Below are 14,325 nucleotides of genomic sequence, written 5' to 3' on the forward strand. Positions count from 1 at the left end.
TCTTCTTGTCTAACTCCAGGGAAGATGTTAAATAAGCTAATTAAAAAAAAAAGTGGAGTTATCCTTTAACTTAAGGTGAAGGATGGTTTCAGTCGTATACTTACATGATGGAACGATGAACTGTGGCTCTGTGTTGCCTGCATACCCAATTTTTGTGTAACTGCAAGAGAGAACAGAAGGACTTTCAGAGTCTAGAGACTGAGGCAGGCTGCATATATCAGGATACACAAATACATTATCATGTTTATATTTGGTATAGATGCTTTTTTTTCTTAAAAATAATGAATATTTGAAAGGAAAGCTCCTCCTCCAATAATTAATTATGTGAAATAGCCTGAAAGGTTGGTATTTAACGCATAAAGAATCAAAAATGAAAAAGAAAAAAATACATTATTTATATGAGTTGATTGAATGCCTAATGATAGTTTCCCCATTGTATTTATAAACCAACTGTCCTCGGGTGAAACTGTTCTCTATATAAACCAACTGTCCTCAGGTGAAACTGTTCTCTATATAAACCAACTGTCCTCGGGTGAAACTGTTCTATACAGTATAAACCAACTGTCCTCGGGTGAAACTGTTCTATATAAACCAACTGTCCTCAGGTGAAACTGTTCTATATACAGTATAAACCAACTGTCCTCGGGTGAAACTGTTCTATACATAAACCAACTGTCCTTGGGTGAAACTGTTCTATTTATATAAATCAACTGTCCTCAGGTGAAACTGTTCTATGTATAAACCAACTGTCCTCGGGTGAAACTGTTCTATGTATAAACCAACTGTCCTCAGGTGAAAGTGTTCTATGTATAAACCAACTGTCCTCAGGTGAAACTGTTATATGTATAAACCAACTGTCATCAGGTGAAACTGTTCTATATACAGTATAAACCAACTGTCCTCGGGTGAAACTGTTCTATGTATAAACCAACTGTCCTCAGGTGAAACTGTTCTATACATAAACCAACTGTCCTCAGGGGAAACTGTTCTATACATAAACCAAATGTCCTCGGGGGAAACTGTTCTATACATAAACCAAATGTCCTCGGGTGAAACTGTTCTATACATAAACAAAATGTCCTCTGGGGAAACTGTTCTATACATAAACCAACTGTCCTCGGGTGAAACTGTTCTATACATAAACCAACTGTCCTCGGGTGAAACTGTTCTATATATAAACCAACTGTCCTCGGGTGAAACTGTTCTATACATAAACCAACTGTCCTCGGGTGAAACTGTTCTATATATAAACCAACTGTCCTCGGGTGAAACTGTTCTATACATAAACCAACTGTCCTCAGGTGAAACTGTTCTGTATAATTAGGGGATCCGCTCGGCATCACTCATGCACTCCCTCGCGTACGTGCATGCGCACTGAATAAATTCCACAAATGTACCTTTAATACCAGTATTCGTCTGACCACACCCCTCGTTAGCTTACCTTCATAAGCAGGTGTGTGGTCACCTGCTCTCCTCCTTCTCGCTTTCACCACAAGGAAGTGCCACGGTAGTACCCCACTTGACGTGTTGTTAGTTGAAAAGAGTTGTGACGAGTTTACATTGTGCTTAGTTTTTTCTTCTCTCATATCTGTTATAAGGAAAAAGCTAAGTCATAATGTCTTCTTCTGAGAGTAGACCTACTCTTCACCTGCGGTTCTCCATTCCCGCCTCCGTCGTGCGTTTTTGTGCTGGGCTGCTGCCACTTTCGTGGTTGCCGACCCAGCCCAGGAGGCAGCCGATGGGTAGTTTGCCTCTCCGAGGAGCCGAGGCGTCGGTGCCGTCGCTCCGGCGATGGCCTGATCTCGACTCTGGTTCCTCTGGTTCCAGGGAATCGTCCGTTGTTGAACGGGCGGTTGTTTTGGGTCCGGAGGATTTGCGACGCAAACTTTTCGCGTCTGCCCGTTCACGTCGCAAGATGGTGGCCTGCAGACGCGAACGGCCTGGGTTTGGGGAATTGCTGGAGACCAGCGAGGATGCGTCCGGCTCTGGATTTCCGATGGAAACTGAGGACTTCATGGAAGAGTCGGACGGATTCTTGTTTGAAGGTCCTGTGGAGGAGAGTATCCCTCCTATCCAGGAAACACCGGAGGGGGGAGAAATGGCTCCTTGGGACGCCTTGTTCGAAGATGTCGAGGAACCACCTTGGCCTCATCAGCAGGATGCCCTACTATCAGCCACATCAGACTGTGGCTCCTTAACCAGTCGCAGCCTGCTGCATGTGAGGGATGCAGGTTCGGTGGAGGAAGGTCAGCAGGGGGAACTGCGGGCTTTGTTTCCCGAGCTCATGGCGGTAGCCGCCACTGCAAACGGCGTGCTGCTGCCGCTGCCATTGCCTGCTCCTGTCCCTGACGATCTCATAGGTCATCTCTGGCAGCGTCGCCCGGTGAGAGGGGTGGATGTTGTCTACCCATTTTCCCCTCAATGGGGGCCTATGTTCGTCAGGGTCAGGCGGTGTCTCACATCATGGGACTTACCCCCGCCTACGTACCAGTTACGCGGGTGTCGGGGTTGGTCAAAGGTATGAGAGAGGGCGTGCCTCGGCTTGATAGTCCGATGGCCGCTCTCCTCTGTCCGGATGTGGTGTGGGAACCATTATGCAAGCCGGTTCTCCATGGAAGATCGGCTAGGCGATTGGCATATTGGGGTGACCAGTCATTTATCGCTGGTACACAATCGCTGGCTGCGGCTTCTAACATCGCCCACCTAGCTAGATTTGTATCGGGGATAATGACAGGCGGCATGGATCTGACCGAGGTAAAATGCGATCAGATCACCCAGGCGGCAGGAGCCGTCCTGCACCTTACCCAGGTGCTGGCCATAGCCTCGGGGAAAGTGCACGCCCTGGCTACCCTGAACCAGCGCCACCTTTGGCTGGAGCAGGCCCGTGTGCCAGAGAAGAAGAGAGCCCCTCTTCTGACGGCCAACCTCTCCGATGCTGGTCTGTTCGGGAAGACCCTGCGGTTGATGACCTCAACGTGCAGAGAGATGGCAGAGGAGAGATCCATTCTTCAACCCCATTTTCCGCCTCCCGTCCTTGCCGGTGGAGTCAGAAGGCTTCCACGACATCGAGCTGCCTCCGTCGTCCCTACCACTGCCTCTACCGCCGCTGCTGGCCCCTCCAAGAAGGCCAGGAGAAGAGACGGCGCTTCTGCTACCGCCGGCCCATCCACGACCGGAGGAGACGGTAGGGAACGTCGAGACCAGCAGACAGTTACCTACCGTCCTTCCGGGGCTCCTCGGGGTGGCAAGACTCGAGCGGCGCGAGGTGGCAGACGCCGCTAAGAGTGACTTTTTCCCTCTGTGTCCCCTCTCCTCTACACCCTCCCCGGCCCCTTATGATTGTGTTTTGTGCCATGTAAAATAAAAAGTTCCCCGATATAAGGGGGACTATGTTTTGGCCAAACAAACTGTGTGTTTCTTCAACAAATCATATGATGGGGTTGCGTAAATATGAATCTGCACTATTACGTTGAGAGAAGAGTCGTGTTGTGTTACAAGATTAAGCAAGGTCTGCAAGCATACACTCAGTCGTAGGAGGTTCTATTAGCCTGACGCTCCACATGCAGGTAGAAACTGGTAGTATTCCATTGCTTAAACAAAGTATATGTGTCCCACAACGCTGTTGTGTTAGTTGCAGTAATACTCGTACACACACGTTCCACGGCCTAGCCGTTACTCTCGGTCAGCGTTTGCTATGTACGCCATAGTCAACGGGTGTAGGATTCACACGCATGCGACTTGTTTTGTTGTAAATCCTGTTCACATTTTGTGGGTAGCGGGCATTGTATTAGCTTACGCTATACATTAGCATTCTACCGGAGGTTTTCAAAATGCTACAGTTGTTATTGTGTGTAGGGAAAGAAGGGTTTTTTGTGAGGGGGTGTCGAATAAACCCCTCCTTCCCACTTGGTTGGTTTAGGAGTTTTTATCTCATTCTGCTGTGCCAGTCAGGGCCGAGACGTTAGAACCAGGGGCGGAGCTAGGGGGTGGCTACCTGGGCTCAAGCCCCGGATGTATTCTGAAAAGCCCAGAATCTATTTAAAAAAAAAAAAAAAAAAAAAAAAAAAAAAATTACAATTCATCATTGTTACATGAAAATATGTTTGCACCAGATTTAGCAGAAGCTAATTTCCATCTGTGGTCTATCCAGCTGCTAACTGTATTTGAGTGAGTTAAGTCTTGGTGTTATGGTAGACTCAGACCTAAGCTTTAAATCACAATCAACAAGTTGACAAAAACTTAATTCTTCCACCTTAGAAACATAGCTAAAGTACGGCCATTTATAAATCAAAAGGACGCTGAAAACCAGATCCATGCCTTTATCTCAAGCCAACTCGACTACTGTAATGCACTCCTTACCGGCCTCCCGATTAAATACGATGATAACTATTTTATTGCAATGCACTATTGCATTATTTTATTCTATTTTACTAACTATTTTATTGCACTGCACTATTTTACTTTGTATCAGTGAATCATAGACGCCTGGCCATAAGAGCATTCGGAGCATCTCTGCTCTCCCACTATTGAACTTGGGGGAGCAAAGGTATAATCTTGCTCCACCACTTTTTGATTATATGAAAAATATGATATATTATCCCCCCCCAATATATAAATCTAACCATAACTATGTTATGGTTAACTGAGTTTTATAGTGAAAAGAGCAGCTTTATTGGTCAAGATTGAAGGCTCTATATTGCAGGAAATTGCACGTACAGGTTCATTAAATTCAAATAAAATCTGTCGTGGAGGGGGTCATGCCTGAGCCCCTCCAAACCACCCCTTGTCTGCCCAAAAAAAAATAATAATAAATTAAAAAACTTAATTTTTTTTTTTTTTTTTAAGATTAAAAAAAAAAAAATAGGGGGGGGGGCCATCTGGGCTAAGCCACGGATCTCCTACAATCCTAAATCCGCCCCTGGTTAGAACGTCTTGGCCGGGAGGGGGGGGGGGGGGGGAGGGTTGTCCTGCCGACTCCTATTACAAACAGGAGCCGTGTGCAGGGTTTCCCCCGTCATAGCGATGTTGCTATGGCGACGCCTTCCGTGAGTTAAAGAGTGTTAAGGTGTCGAGTTAGAGCGTAGGGCTTACGGGTCTGCTACGCTCGATTTATGTGTAAACTTGAGTCAGTTGGTCACGTGACTCACAGTTGACATGTCTTTTTCATGACTACGACTCATGTGGGAAGGTTTCTGGGAGGGTCCGGTCTTTACTCTTTGACTAAAAGGAGTGACTGGATGTAAAAACATGTGAACAGGTTTTTTACTCCCAGCTGTGCAGTTGGGTTCATACGGGTGATGCTTCTTCTTTATTATTATAAAGAGTTGGATGAATCTATATGAATTGGAAATGGGGGACCCTGATGGAAACAAGACTAACGCCTTTCTCAGGTCTGCATCCCCTTAACAATTGTGTGTATTGAGCCGTACTGTGTTGTACCCATTCTGCAATCTGTTGGATAAAGTTTTCATTCATTCATTCATGGAGTTGGTTGCATCCCGCCCCTCTTGTCGTTCCCCTGGGCGTCTTGGGGATTCAATAAGATGGTCTACATAGCCTATTATTGATGTGGATATGCCCAACGCACACATAGTGCTAGCTCAGGATGTTCTGCTGGACATTAGGAAACTGACTGGCGCGCCTTGGTTGCTTGGGGTTAAAACAGCGTTTTTATAAAGCAATTGGGATGGGGGTTTTCCTCTTCCGACGACCTGTGTGGTTGTCGACGGGTTCTCGTTCATATCAGGGGATGATAACGGAATGGATCTGAACATATGTAGAAGGGTCTCACGCCCTGGGGGTGGGCCACCGGGCGCGGTTCGCACCGGACGTCTGAGTGGCACCTTCTTTTTATGTTTAAGATCAACACGCATATCTGCCCCTTCTCCTGGAGTTGGCATGTCGGCCGCCACGCAGGTTGGTCTTGGTTAGTACTTGGTTGGGTGACCTCCTGGGAATACCAAGTACGGGGTGTTGGGGCTGGTTTTCCATTCTTGCGCTCTTCTCTTACGCATGGCGAAGAGGGGCCTGTTGGGGTGGTCTTTGACCTCCTCTGGGGACCCTGTGCGCCCCGTATCACCAGGCCCGGTCCGAAGTAATGTTTTCATTGACCCGTAGGCCCGGGATAACCCTGTTGGAAACTGGAACACGGGTACTACGGCAGTGCCGCAGGTGTGTTTGAGGTTTTTCCTGGGGGGTTATGGGACCAACCACCGCATAGGGTAACGACTAGGTGGTTGGTTCTCTGGTGTGTTGGGGCAGTGTCAACTCCCGGGTTAACCGGTTGAGGGTGCCCCTGCACGTTCATGACGTCTGCCAATCGTGTCAGCCTTCTCTGCCTCAACCCCTCTGGGTGGGGGTTTTTGAATGGAGGCTTGGTCATGCAACAACGCCAGCATGCGCCCCTTCCGCCGGGGCGGCTGTGTTCAGCTGTCCCCTCTGACGCCTGTCTCGTCCGCAGTCTCCAGGCTCGGGTTAACAGCCTGTTGCCTGGTTTTTTCCCCGGTGCACTGCCTGCTTCCGTTGGTTAACCTTTTTGTGTGCTTACGGCCATGCTGACTGCCTGTTTTGCAGGGTCTGTGTGCCAGGTGGTGTACTATTGGGGGGACAGGGCCCGCTCGGCTGAGGGGCCTTTGTTCGAATACGCTGGCGATGTGGGGGGCGGGGTCACTAAGTGCCCACCTGGTGGGGTCTTGATGCTGGCATCATGGACTTCTCCGGGCCCCCGTTCCAGGGGGTCCAGTCCTTTTGGTAGGTCTGGGACTTCCTTCGCGCTCCGCTGCTACGGCCTTGCCACGGGGTTGGGTTTGCCCTTGACCCCGTGTTTCTGGGGGCAGTAACGAGGTTGTTTCCTCCGTTCGTTCCCGGGTGGCATGCGGGTTGTGCGTGTGTGTAGTCGTGGGGTCAGGCCACGGCTGCTCGCCCTGTGCGTTGAGTTGCTTGAGTGCCTCTTCGCACGGTCGGGTCCGTCGCCCTCCCGGGAAACCTCTAATAGGGGGGGTGCCCTCCATTAGGGGGGGTCGGGGGGGCTCGGCCCTCCCTGTTCTGATGGTTGTGGGGGGCCTTCAGCGGGGTGTATTTGTCGGCCGGTGGCTCCGCTCGGCCTCCCTATGTGCATGAGTGATGCCGAGCGGATCCCCTAATGATACAGAACGTTAGGTTATGACTATAACCAAGTTCTGTTAATTAGGGGTGACGCTCGGCATCTGACGCCGCTGCAGCCCTTGACCTCACCTTGTGGTGAAAGCTTGGGAAGGAGGAGAGCAGGTGACCACACACCTGCTTATGAAGGTAAGCTAACGAGGGGTGTGGTCAGACGAATACTGGTATTAAAGGTACATTTGTGGAATTTATTCAGTGCGCGTGCACGTACGCGAGGGAGTGCATGAGTGATGCCAGCGTCACCCCTAATTAACAGAACTTGGTTATAGTCATAACCTAACGTTCTATACATAAACCAACTGTCCTCGGGTGAAACTGTTCTATTTATATAAATTAACTGTATAAACAAACACCACATAACATCAGTAACAAGCACCACATAACGTCAGTAACAACAAACACCACACAATTGTCAGTAACAAGCACCACATAACGTCAGTAACAAGCACCACATAACGTCAGTAACAAGCACCACATAACGTCAGTAACAAACACCACATAACGTCAGTAACAAGCACCACATAATGTCAGTAACAAGCACCACATAACGTCAGTAACAAGCACCACATAACGTCAGTAACAAGCACCACATAACGTCAGTAACAACAAACACCACATAACGTCGGCACGTTGTCCTAAATGTTACAGATTGTGTTAAATGGGCATATTATGATATAGTCTCATATCGATCGCAGGCACCTGAATCGAATCGTATCGTATCATGGCTGACTTTGTGATATCGGCAAATATCCTAGATCGCTGTCCAAAGAATCTATGGTATCGTATCATGATGAAACTGGTGATTTCCCACCCCTAGCAAATAATAGTATAACTGGCTGCTGTCTATGCGATCATTTTCCATCAATACCATCACTGTCTTTCAGTCTATTGGTCAGATGCCAGAAGCCACAGCTCTGCACAGTTTGCTGATGGGAGGTCGTTCAAAGGGCCATTCATGTCACATTCATAATTTCCCCCAAAATGAATGACTTCTGTTCTGTATAAACCGAGCATCCTAAACACACACACAGACTGGCCTGCGCCTCAGTGTCAACTGTGTCCCTTTCTCAGCTGTGATTAAAGGGGCACTTCGCCAAGAAAACTGCCACCGATTTATTTTGTACGTAATCTCACACACGTCCAAAAACTCTAAAAAAGGTTTTTCACACATTAAGTAAGTTTGACAGTTACTGAGAGTAAATGAGTTTGAATATGGCCACCAGCGATGTCACCCACCGGGGACATTGAATCCTTGTGTTGTGTTAATTACAGCTGTGTAGGGCTGTCTTAAATATTTCTAAGCTTCGTTCGATGGGCATGGGATTCGAATATGAAAATAAAATGTGATTATAAAAGATAATAATAATATGAATCTATATATTTTTTTATTTTTTTTATTTTTGCAAAATCAACTCTGCCTCTCTTTGTTAATTACAACAAGCAATGCTGTTTATTATTTAAGATGAGGTCGGACTCGGCACTGACAGATTTGTGTTCATTGTGCTGCTTTTATAAAGCCTCAAATGACGGCTTACAATATTTCATGAAAGCAAAGTGTTTAGTTCGTCTAAAATTTTAAAAGGTTTAAACTTTACAGCACTGACAAAGTTGAACAAAGTGCTGTACAAGTCCCACAACATTAAAAAAAACTTTTTTTTGAAGCGTCGAATTAAAATCGAATCTCGGCCCCGAAGCTTCGAATTCCAAAAAAATAAAATCGAAGGTCAGCCCTACAGCTGTGTAGCTTGAAATGATAAGGTAGCAGTCCCTATAAAACAAGGTATTTTTTCATCTAGGCCTACATCCTTTCATGGAGTTGTAATGAACTCAACACAAGGATTCAATGTCCCGATGACATCACTGGTGGCCATATTCAAACTAATTTACTCTCAGAAATTTTAACTAAATGAATGTGTGCAAAACCCAGTCCCCACAATCTCCCTATGAAGGCATATCATCATAATAACAGAATCTTCATCTGTGACAATCTAAGATCATCATATCACCCACCCCTACAATATCTGCTCAAATAAACTCAATTCAAAGTGTGGCTTAAACACTAAGCATAAAGGCTCTTAGCATGACATAAACAGAGAATAAAGGCTCTTAGCATGACATAAACACAAAGAAATAAAGAATAATGGGTCACAGCATGACGACTTAAAACTATGTGTTCCTTTTACCCCAACACTGACACCTGAAGCATAGGATGGGATACATTTAGCACTAGCATCAAACTAGATTCTCATGGCCTCTGGTGTTTTGCTGGGCACATGCTCGCCAGATGTAGAGCTTCCTGCGCACAGGGCCCAGGGGACTGATAGAGGACACTTCTGACGACTGCCGACACACACTGTGTGGGCATCGTAGCCCACATCCTGGTTATAACAGTGGTTTCTTTGAATTTTGCCTAGTAAAAAAAAAACACGTCAGCAATCTTTAGAAGTGACCTGGGAATGACATTACAACTCCCAAAGTCTTAGAAACAGCTGACAATAATAGTGCTGAGCACTGGAGAGAGTAGTGCGAATGGAGACCCCAGCTACCCACACCACAAACTGTTTGAGCTCATGCAGATGGTACCGCAGTCTCAGGTTCATCCAAAAGAACTCTGAACAGCTACTTCCACCGGGCAAACGGACTACTGACGGACAGACTTTGAATCATCACATTAAAGTACACACAAAAGCACCTTAACACTTTGCCCGCCGGGCATTGTACCCATCAAAGTACCCTCTCTGCCAGCGCTATAAGTCTATGGAGTGGCTCACCTTCTTTGCAGGGCTATAACTTTTTACATTTTATTGGTATATTGACATTACTATGGCCCATTCAACATCGATTATCTATCGTTCAGGATGTGGGAACGTTATACATTTTCATTCATACATTCATACAAAAATATAAGTATGTTTTTATCGTTTTCTGCAGTAATTCCTAGAACGTGAGTTATAGGCCCTGGCGCATATATAGATTATCGATTGCCGTTTCCCCCCTATACACGCTATATAAAAAAAATAAACTGTATATGATGGTATACGTTATGCTTCATCATGCGTGGAGGAAAGGGGGGGGGGGGGGTCGTTTATAATTCCCCAATCATCAGTAACTGCTTTATGTAGTATGGGTGATATATTGATCAGATCGGTTTGCAGTGAAATGAATAAACAATTGGGTTGAAAATGACGTTAGTGTCCTCTTACCATGCGCCAATGAGACTGGCGGTGAAAGATCCCAGGTATAGGACGTTGATCGCTTAGGTCCATTTCCGGTTTGTATGTCGCAATAAACACCGAAATCATATCGATTATTACGTTTATAAAGCGATCCATTATGTACATTGTGTCTGTCGGGAGTCTGCAACTATATCTGACGGCCGGATGAATTTAATCGACGCACACCAGCCATATCCGGTCGGCGAGTGTAACTCGCCCGACGATCCACCAGGCGGCAGTATTGAGCCGTCGTTGCCTTCACCTTTAGGGTCTAGCTGCAGCGTTGCGGGTGTATATATGAATTATGAATGCCATGGCGAAAAAATGAAATATTGATCTCAAAATCGCTGTACATCGATTTTGGCAGAATGGGCATGGCGGGCAATACCGCTTTAAAGCGTTTCCGGCGCTGGATGTGTTAAGTGACTTACACACCACACATAATTATTACACACACACTGCTGCTATATTTACACTGTAGAATTGATTTTATTAATTGTATTCATCCACCGTTTACCTTTTATTGTATAGTTTGTATAGATCCTCGTATATTGTCGGCTACAAATCTACAACGGTTGAGGAGCCGGGAACAAACAATTAAGGCACGATAAATGTGATGGTAAGTTTGTCTCGACAGTTCTCACAGCGAATTCTCTCTTTCTAACTCTGAAAGAAACCTGTGTGGCTTTTCCTTACCATACAGTACTATAATCGGTAAGTCAGTAATGGGTTAGGGGATAAGGCCAGTGTCATTGTATGGTCCGTCCAGCCAACACCAGATTATACCTCATATCCAGAAGTCATACAACTCCATAGTTGTCAAACAAACATGTAATTTGTAATAAGCTGCGATCCTCCATTGTGCAGGTGCTCTCCAATTAGCATTGTACTTAAAAGGATGAAGCCAGTGTAATCTTATTGTCAACATAGCGAAGGAAAAGGTGCTCAAAAGTTGAAAACAACCTGCTAGGTTTCTAACATTCCACCATTCATTTCTACGGAAAAGGTTTAATAATTTATAAGGAAAGGGGGGGGGGGTAACATCACCTCAAGAGACACTAACAAACTGAACAAGCCGGTGAGGAAGGCCAGCTCCATGGTGAGAGTCGAGCTGGTCAAACTAGAGGTGGTTTCAGAGAGGAGAATGAGAAAGAAGCTGGACACTATCCTGCAGAACCCCTCCCACCCCCTCTATGAGGAGCTAGCTAAGATGAAGAGCATGTTCAGCCATAGCCAGTCACCCTTGACCTCTTGGGTATTAATACACAGCATCAGTGGTGCAACACTCTCCCTACTTAGCAGCAGACTCTCTCTCTCCTCCACAGATGTAACTCTCTCTCTCTCTCTCTCTGACCTGACCAAACTGACAGCATCTTGTTCCCGTTTAGAATCATGGTCTTGGTTTAACAACCATTTCTGATGATCTGGTGTGGTTTGTTACATTACATTTATTCATTTAGCTGACGCTTTTATCCAAAGCGACTTTACAAGTTCTGTACAACAAGTCAGCAGGAAGCGTACAACTCCTTCAGCTGAGTAACAATGTTCATCAAACAGTGTTGAAACTTGGGTGTTCAGTGTTGAGTGCATAGTAGTAGAGACATATTAATATAGTAGGTACTAGGTAGTAATTATAGACAAGGAAGATTAATTAGTGGAGAGTGCATGATAGTAGAAGACAGTAAGAAGGTTTTTACAGTTTACTACAAGTAGCTTATTGTTAGTATTTCCTCCTGTACTGTCCTGCTTTCCCTGATACCATTATCTTCCTGAAGTAGACCATTATCTAACCAGCCAGGATGAACTTGGCACGGTTCATCAGCATTAGCTAGCATCACACCTCTGGAGCCACGAATCTAAGTGTTTGACGTTCCAGTCAAAAACCAGGGTACAGGAAACCCCCGTTGATTGCTTTGTTGGGGCACACTGCTCGGGTCTTTAATCTTGCTGACGTAGCCGCCTCGCCTTCAGACTGTGGCAGCAACACTGGCTAAGATCACTTCTTCAGTGTCTATCTACTGTCTACTTCTTCTTCTTCGTCCTCTGGCTGGGCTACAGACTAACGTAGTGCTGGACTACTAATGACGCTGCATTCAAATCAAAGAAACAGTGGTGGAGTTGTGTAAGGAGGATTATATTGTAGTTCGTGCAGCGTTGAGCCCGATTGGCCCGAGGCGGAGTGGGAAGCGTAGAGCCATATGAAATCCGCGTTCACGGAATCGCGGACGGAATCGCGGAATTAACCAATAAAAATGGAATCAACTGCAAAACGTGGAATATTGCAGAATTTGGCCTAATCTGGACTGAAATTTCGTTTTTGGGTGGAACGTTTGGTGCACACGCGACCGGGGAGACGGGGACTCTATAGCGTGTTACACACAACACAGCCGCGGTGCTCAAGCGTCTGGCTGCTTCAGCGTTACTCGTCAAGAAGCTAAACAATTCCACAATAAGCCCTCAATTCAGAGCAGAACAGTATCCTAATGACTTTTATGCCTCCGGTGATAAGGTGTTTTGCTAATTCTGTCAACGTTCCGTGGACTGGAACCGCAAAAACACTTGCGACACTATTGTGATTAAATAGCTATAACGTTAGGACGTTTAGCTTCTAGCTAAATCTAGTGCACCCATCCATTTGTTTAAGTTTATTTAGATTATAAAGGGCAGTGTATAATGACAATCGTTTGCATTAAACAAATGGATGGGTGCACCAGATTTAGCTAGAACTTCTAGAAGCTATCATTTCCATAGATAGTCCTATAACGTTACATAGCTATTTAAGTGTATTTAGTTTATAAAGGGCAGTGTATAATGACAATCGTTTGCATTAAATAGCTATGAAACGTTACAGTACATAGGACTATAGATGGAAATGATAGCTTCTTGCTAAATCTAGTGCACCCATCCATTTGTTTAATGCAAACGATTGCCATTATACACCGTCCTTTATAAACGAAATAAACTAAACTAAGGGTGCCTAAATTATGCATTACTATATTTCATCACAATATAATAGATATAGCTAGGTTACTGACATTGTCATTGTGATAATGTCAGTAGTAGCTAGCTGTATCTATTGTTTACACTTGAAATATGTATTTTTATTTTGTCACAATATTAATTGAAAAATATTGTGTAAAATTGAACTGTATTTCTGAGTTGCAGCACTTAAAAACATTAAATGGACTGTTATATCTTATTCAATTGTGGACATTTATTCATTCCCACTTATTAGACACTATTTCTAATGGTAAAATTAGCATAAAAGGCAAAATACAGAATTCTGAAATATTAAAACGGAAAAAATGGAATTTGGGAAAAAATAAAATGGAATTTGGAAAATAATAAAACGGATTTCATATGGCTCTAGGGAAGCGGAGGTGGTTCTACGCAGGACAAACCCTGCTTCCTGGTGGAGAGTTCCTGAGTGTGTAGGAGGAGTACCTGGGAGTGGAAGAAATGCATTGTAGGTGTTCTGGTCTTATCGTGAATGAATGAATGAATGAATGAATGAATGAATGAATGAATGAATGAATGAAAACTTTATTTAACAGATTGCAGAATGGGTACAATACAGTACGGCTCAATACATACAATTGTTAAGGGGATGCAGACCTGAGAAAGACGTTTGTCTTGTTTCCATCAGGGTCCCCCATTTTCAATTCATATAGACATATATGTAGAGCCATATGAAATCCGTTTAATTTTTTTCCAAATTCCATTTTATTTTTTTCCAAATTCCGTTTTTTTCGTTTTAATATTTCAGAATTCTGTATTTTGCTTTGTACGCTCATGTTACCATCAGAAATAGTGTCTAATAAGTGGGAATTAATAAATGTCCACAATTTAATAAGATATAACAGTCCATTTAATAGGGCCGTCTTAAATACTTCGTTCGATGGGCATGGGATTCGAATATGAAAATAAAATTTGATTATTAAAAAAAAAA

At 44.8% G+C, this 14,325-nt stretch overlaps 1 protein-coding gene across 1 annotated transcript in view; it reads right to left on the reverse strand.

Moving 5' to 3' along the window:
* Positions 1-14,325, reverse strand: part of LOC311229310 (actin-related protein 3) — a 100,599-nt gene that overhangs the window by 80,256 nt on the left and 6,018 nt on the right. Inside the window, exon 2 of the mRNA XM_084315385.1 lies at positions 105-160. Within this exon, the coding sequence (XP_084171511.1) occupies positions 105-160 (56 nt within the window). The remainder of the gene's footprint in view (positions 1-104; positions 161-14,325) is intronic.

The sequence above is a fragment of the Notolepis coatsorum genome (assembly GCF_963971535.1).
Source record: "Notolepis coatsorum genome assembly, chromosome: 5".
Classification (NCBI taxonomy): domain Eukaryota; kingdom Metazoa; phylum Chordata; class Actinopteri; order Aulopiformes; family Paralepididae; genus Notolepis; species Notolepis coatsorum.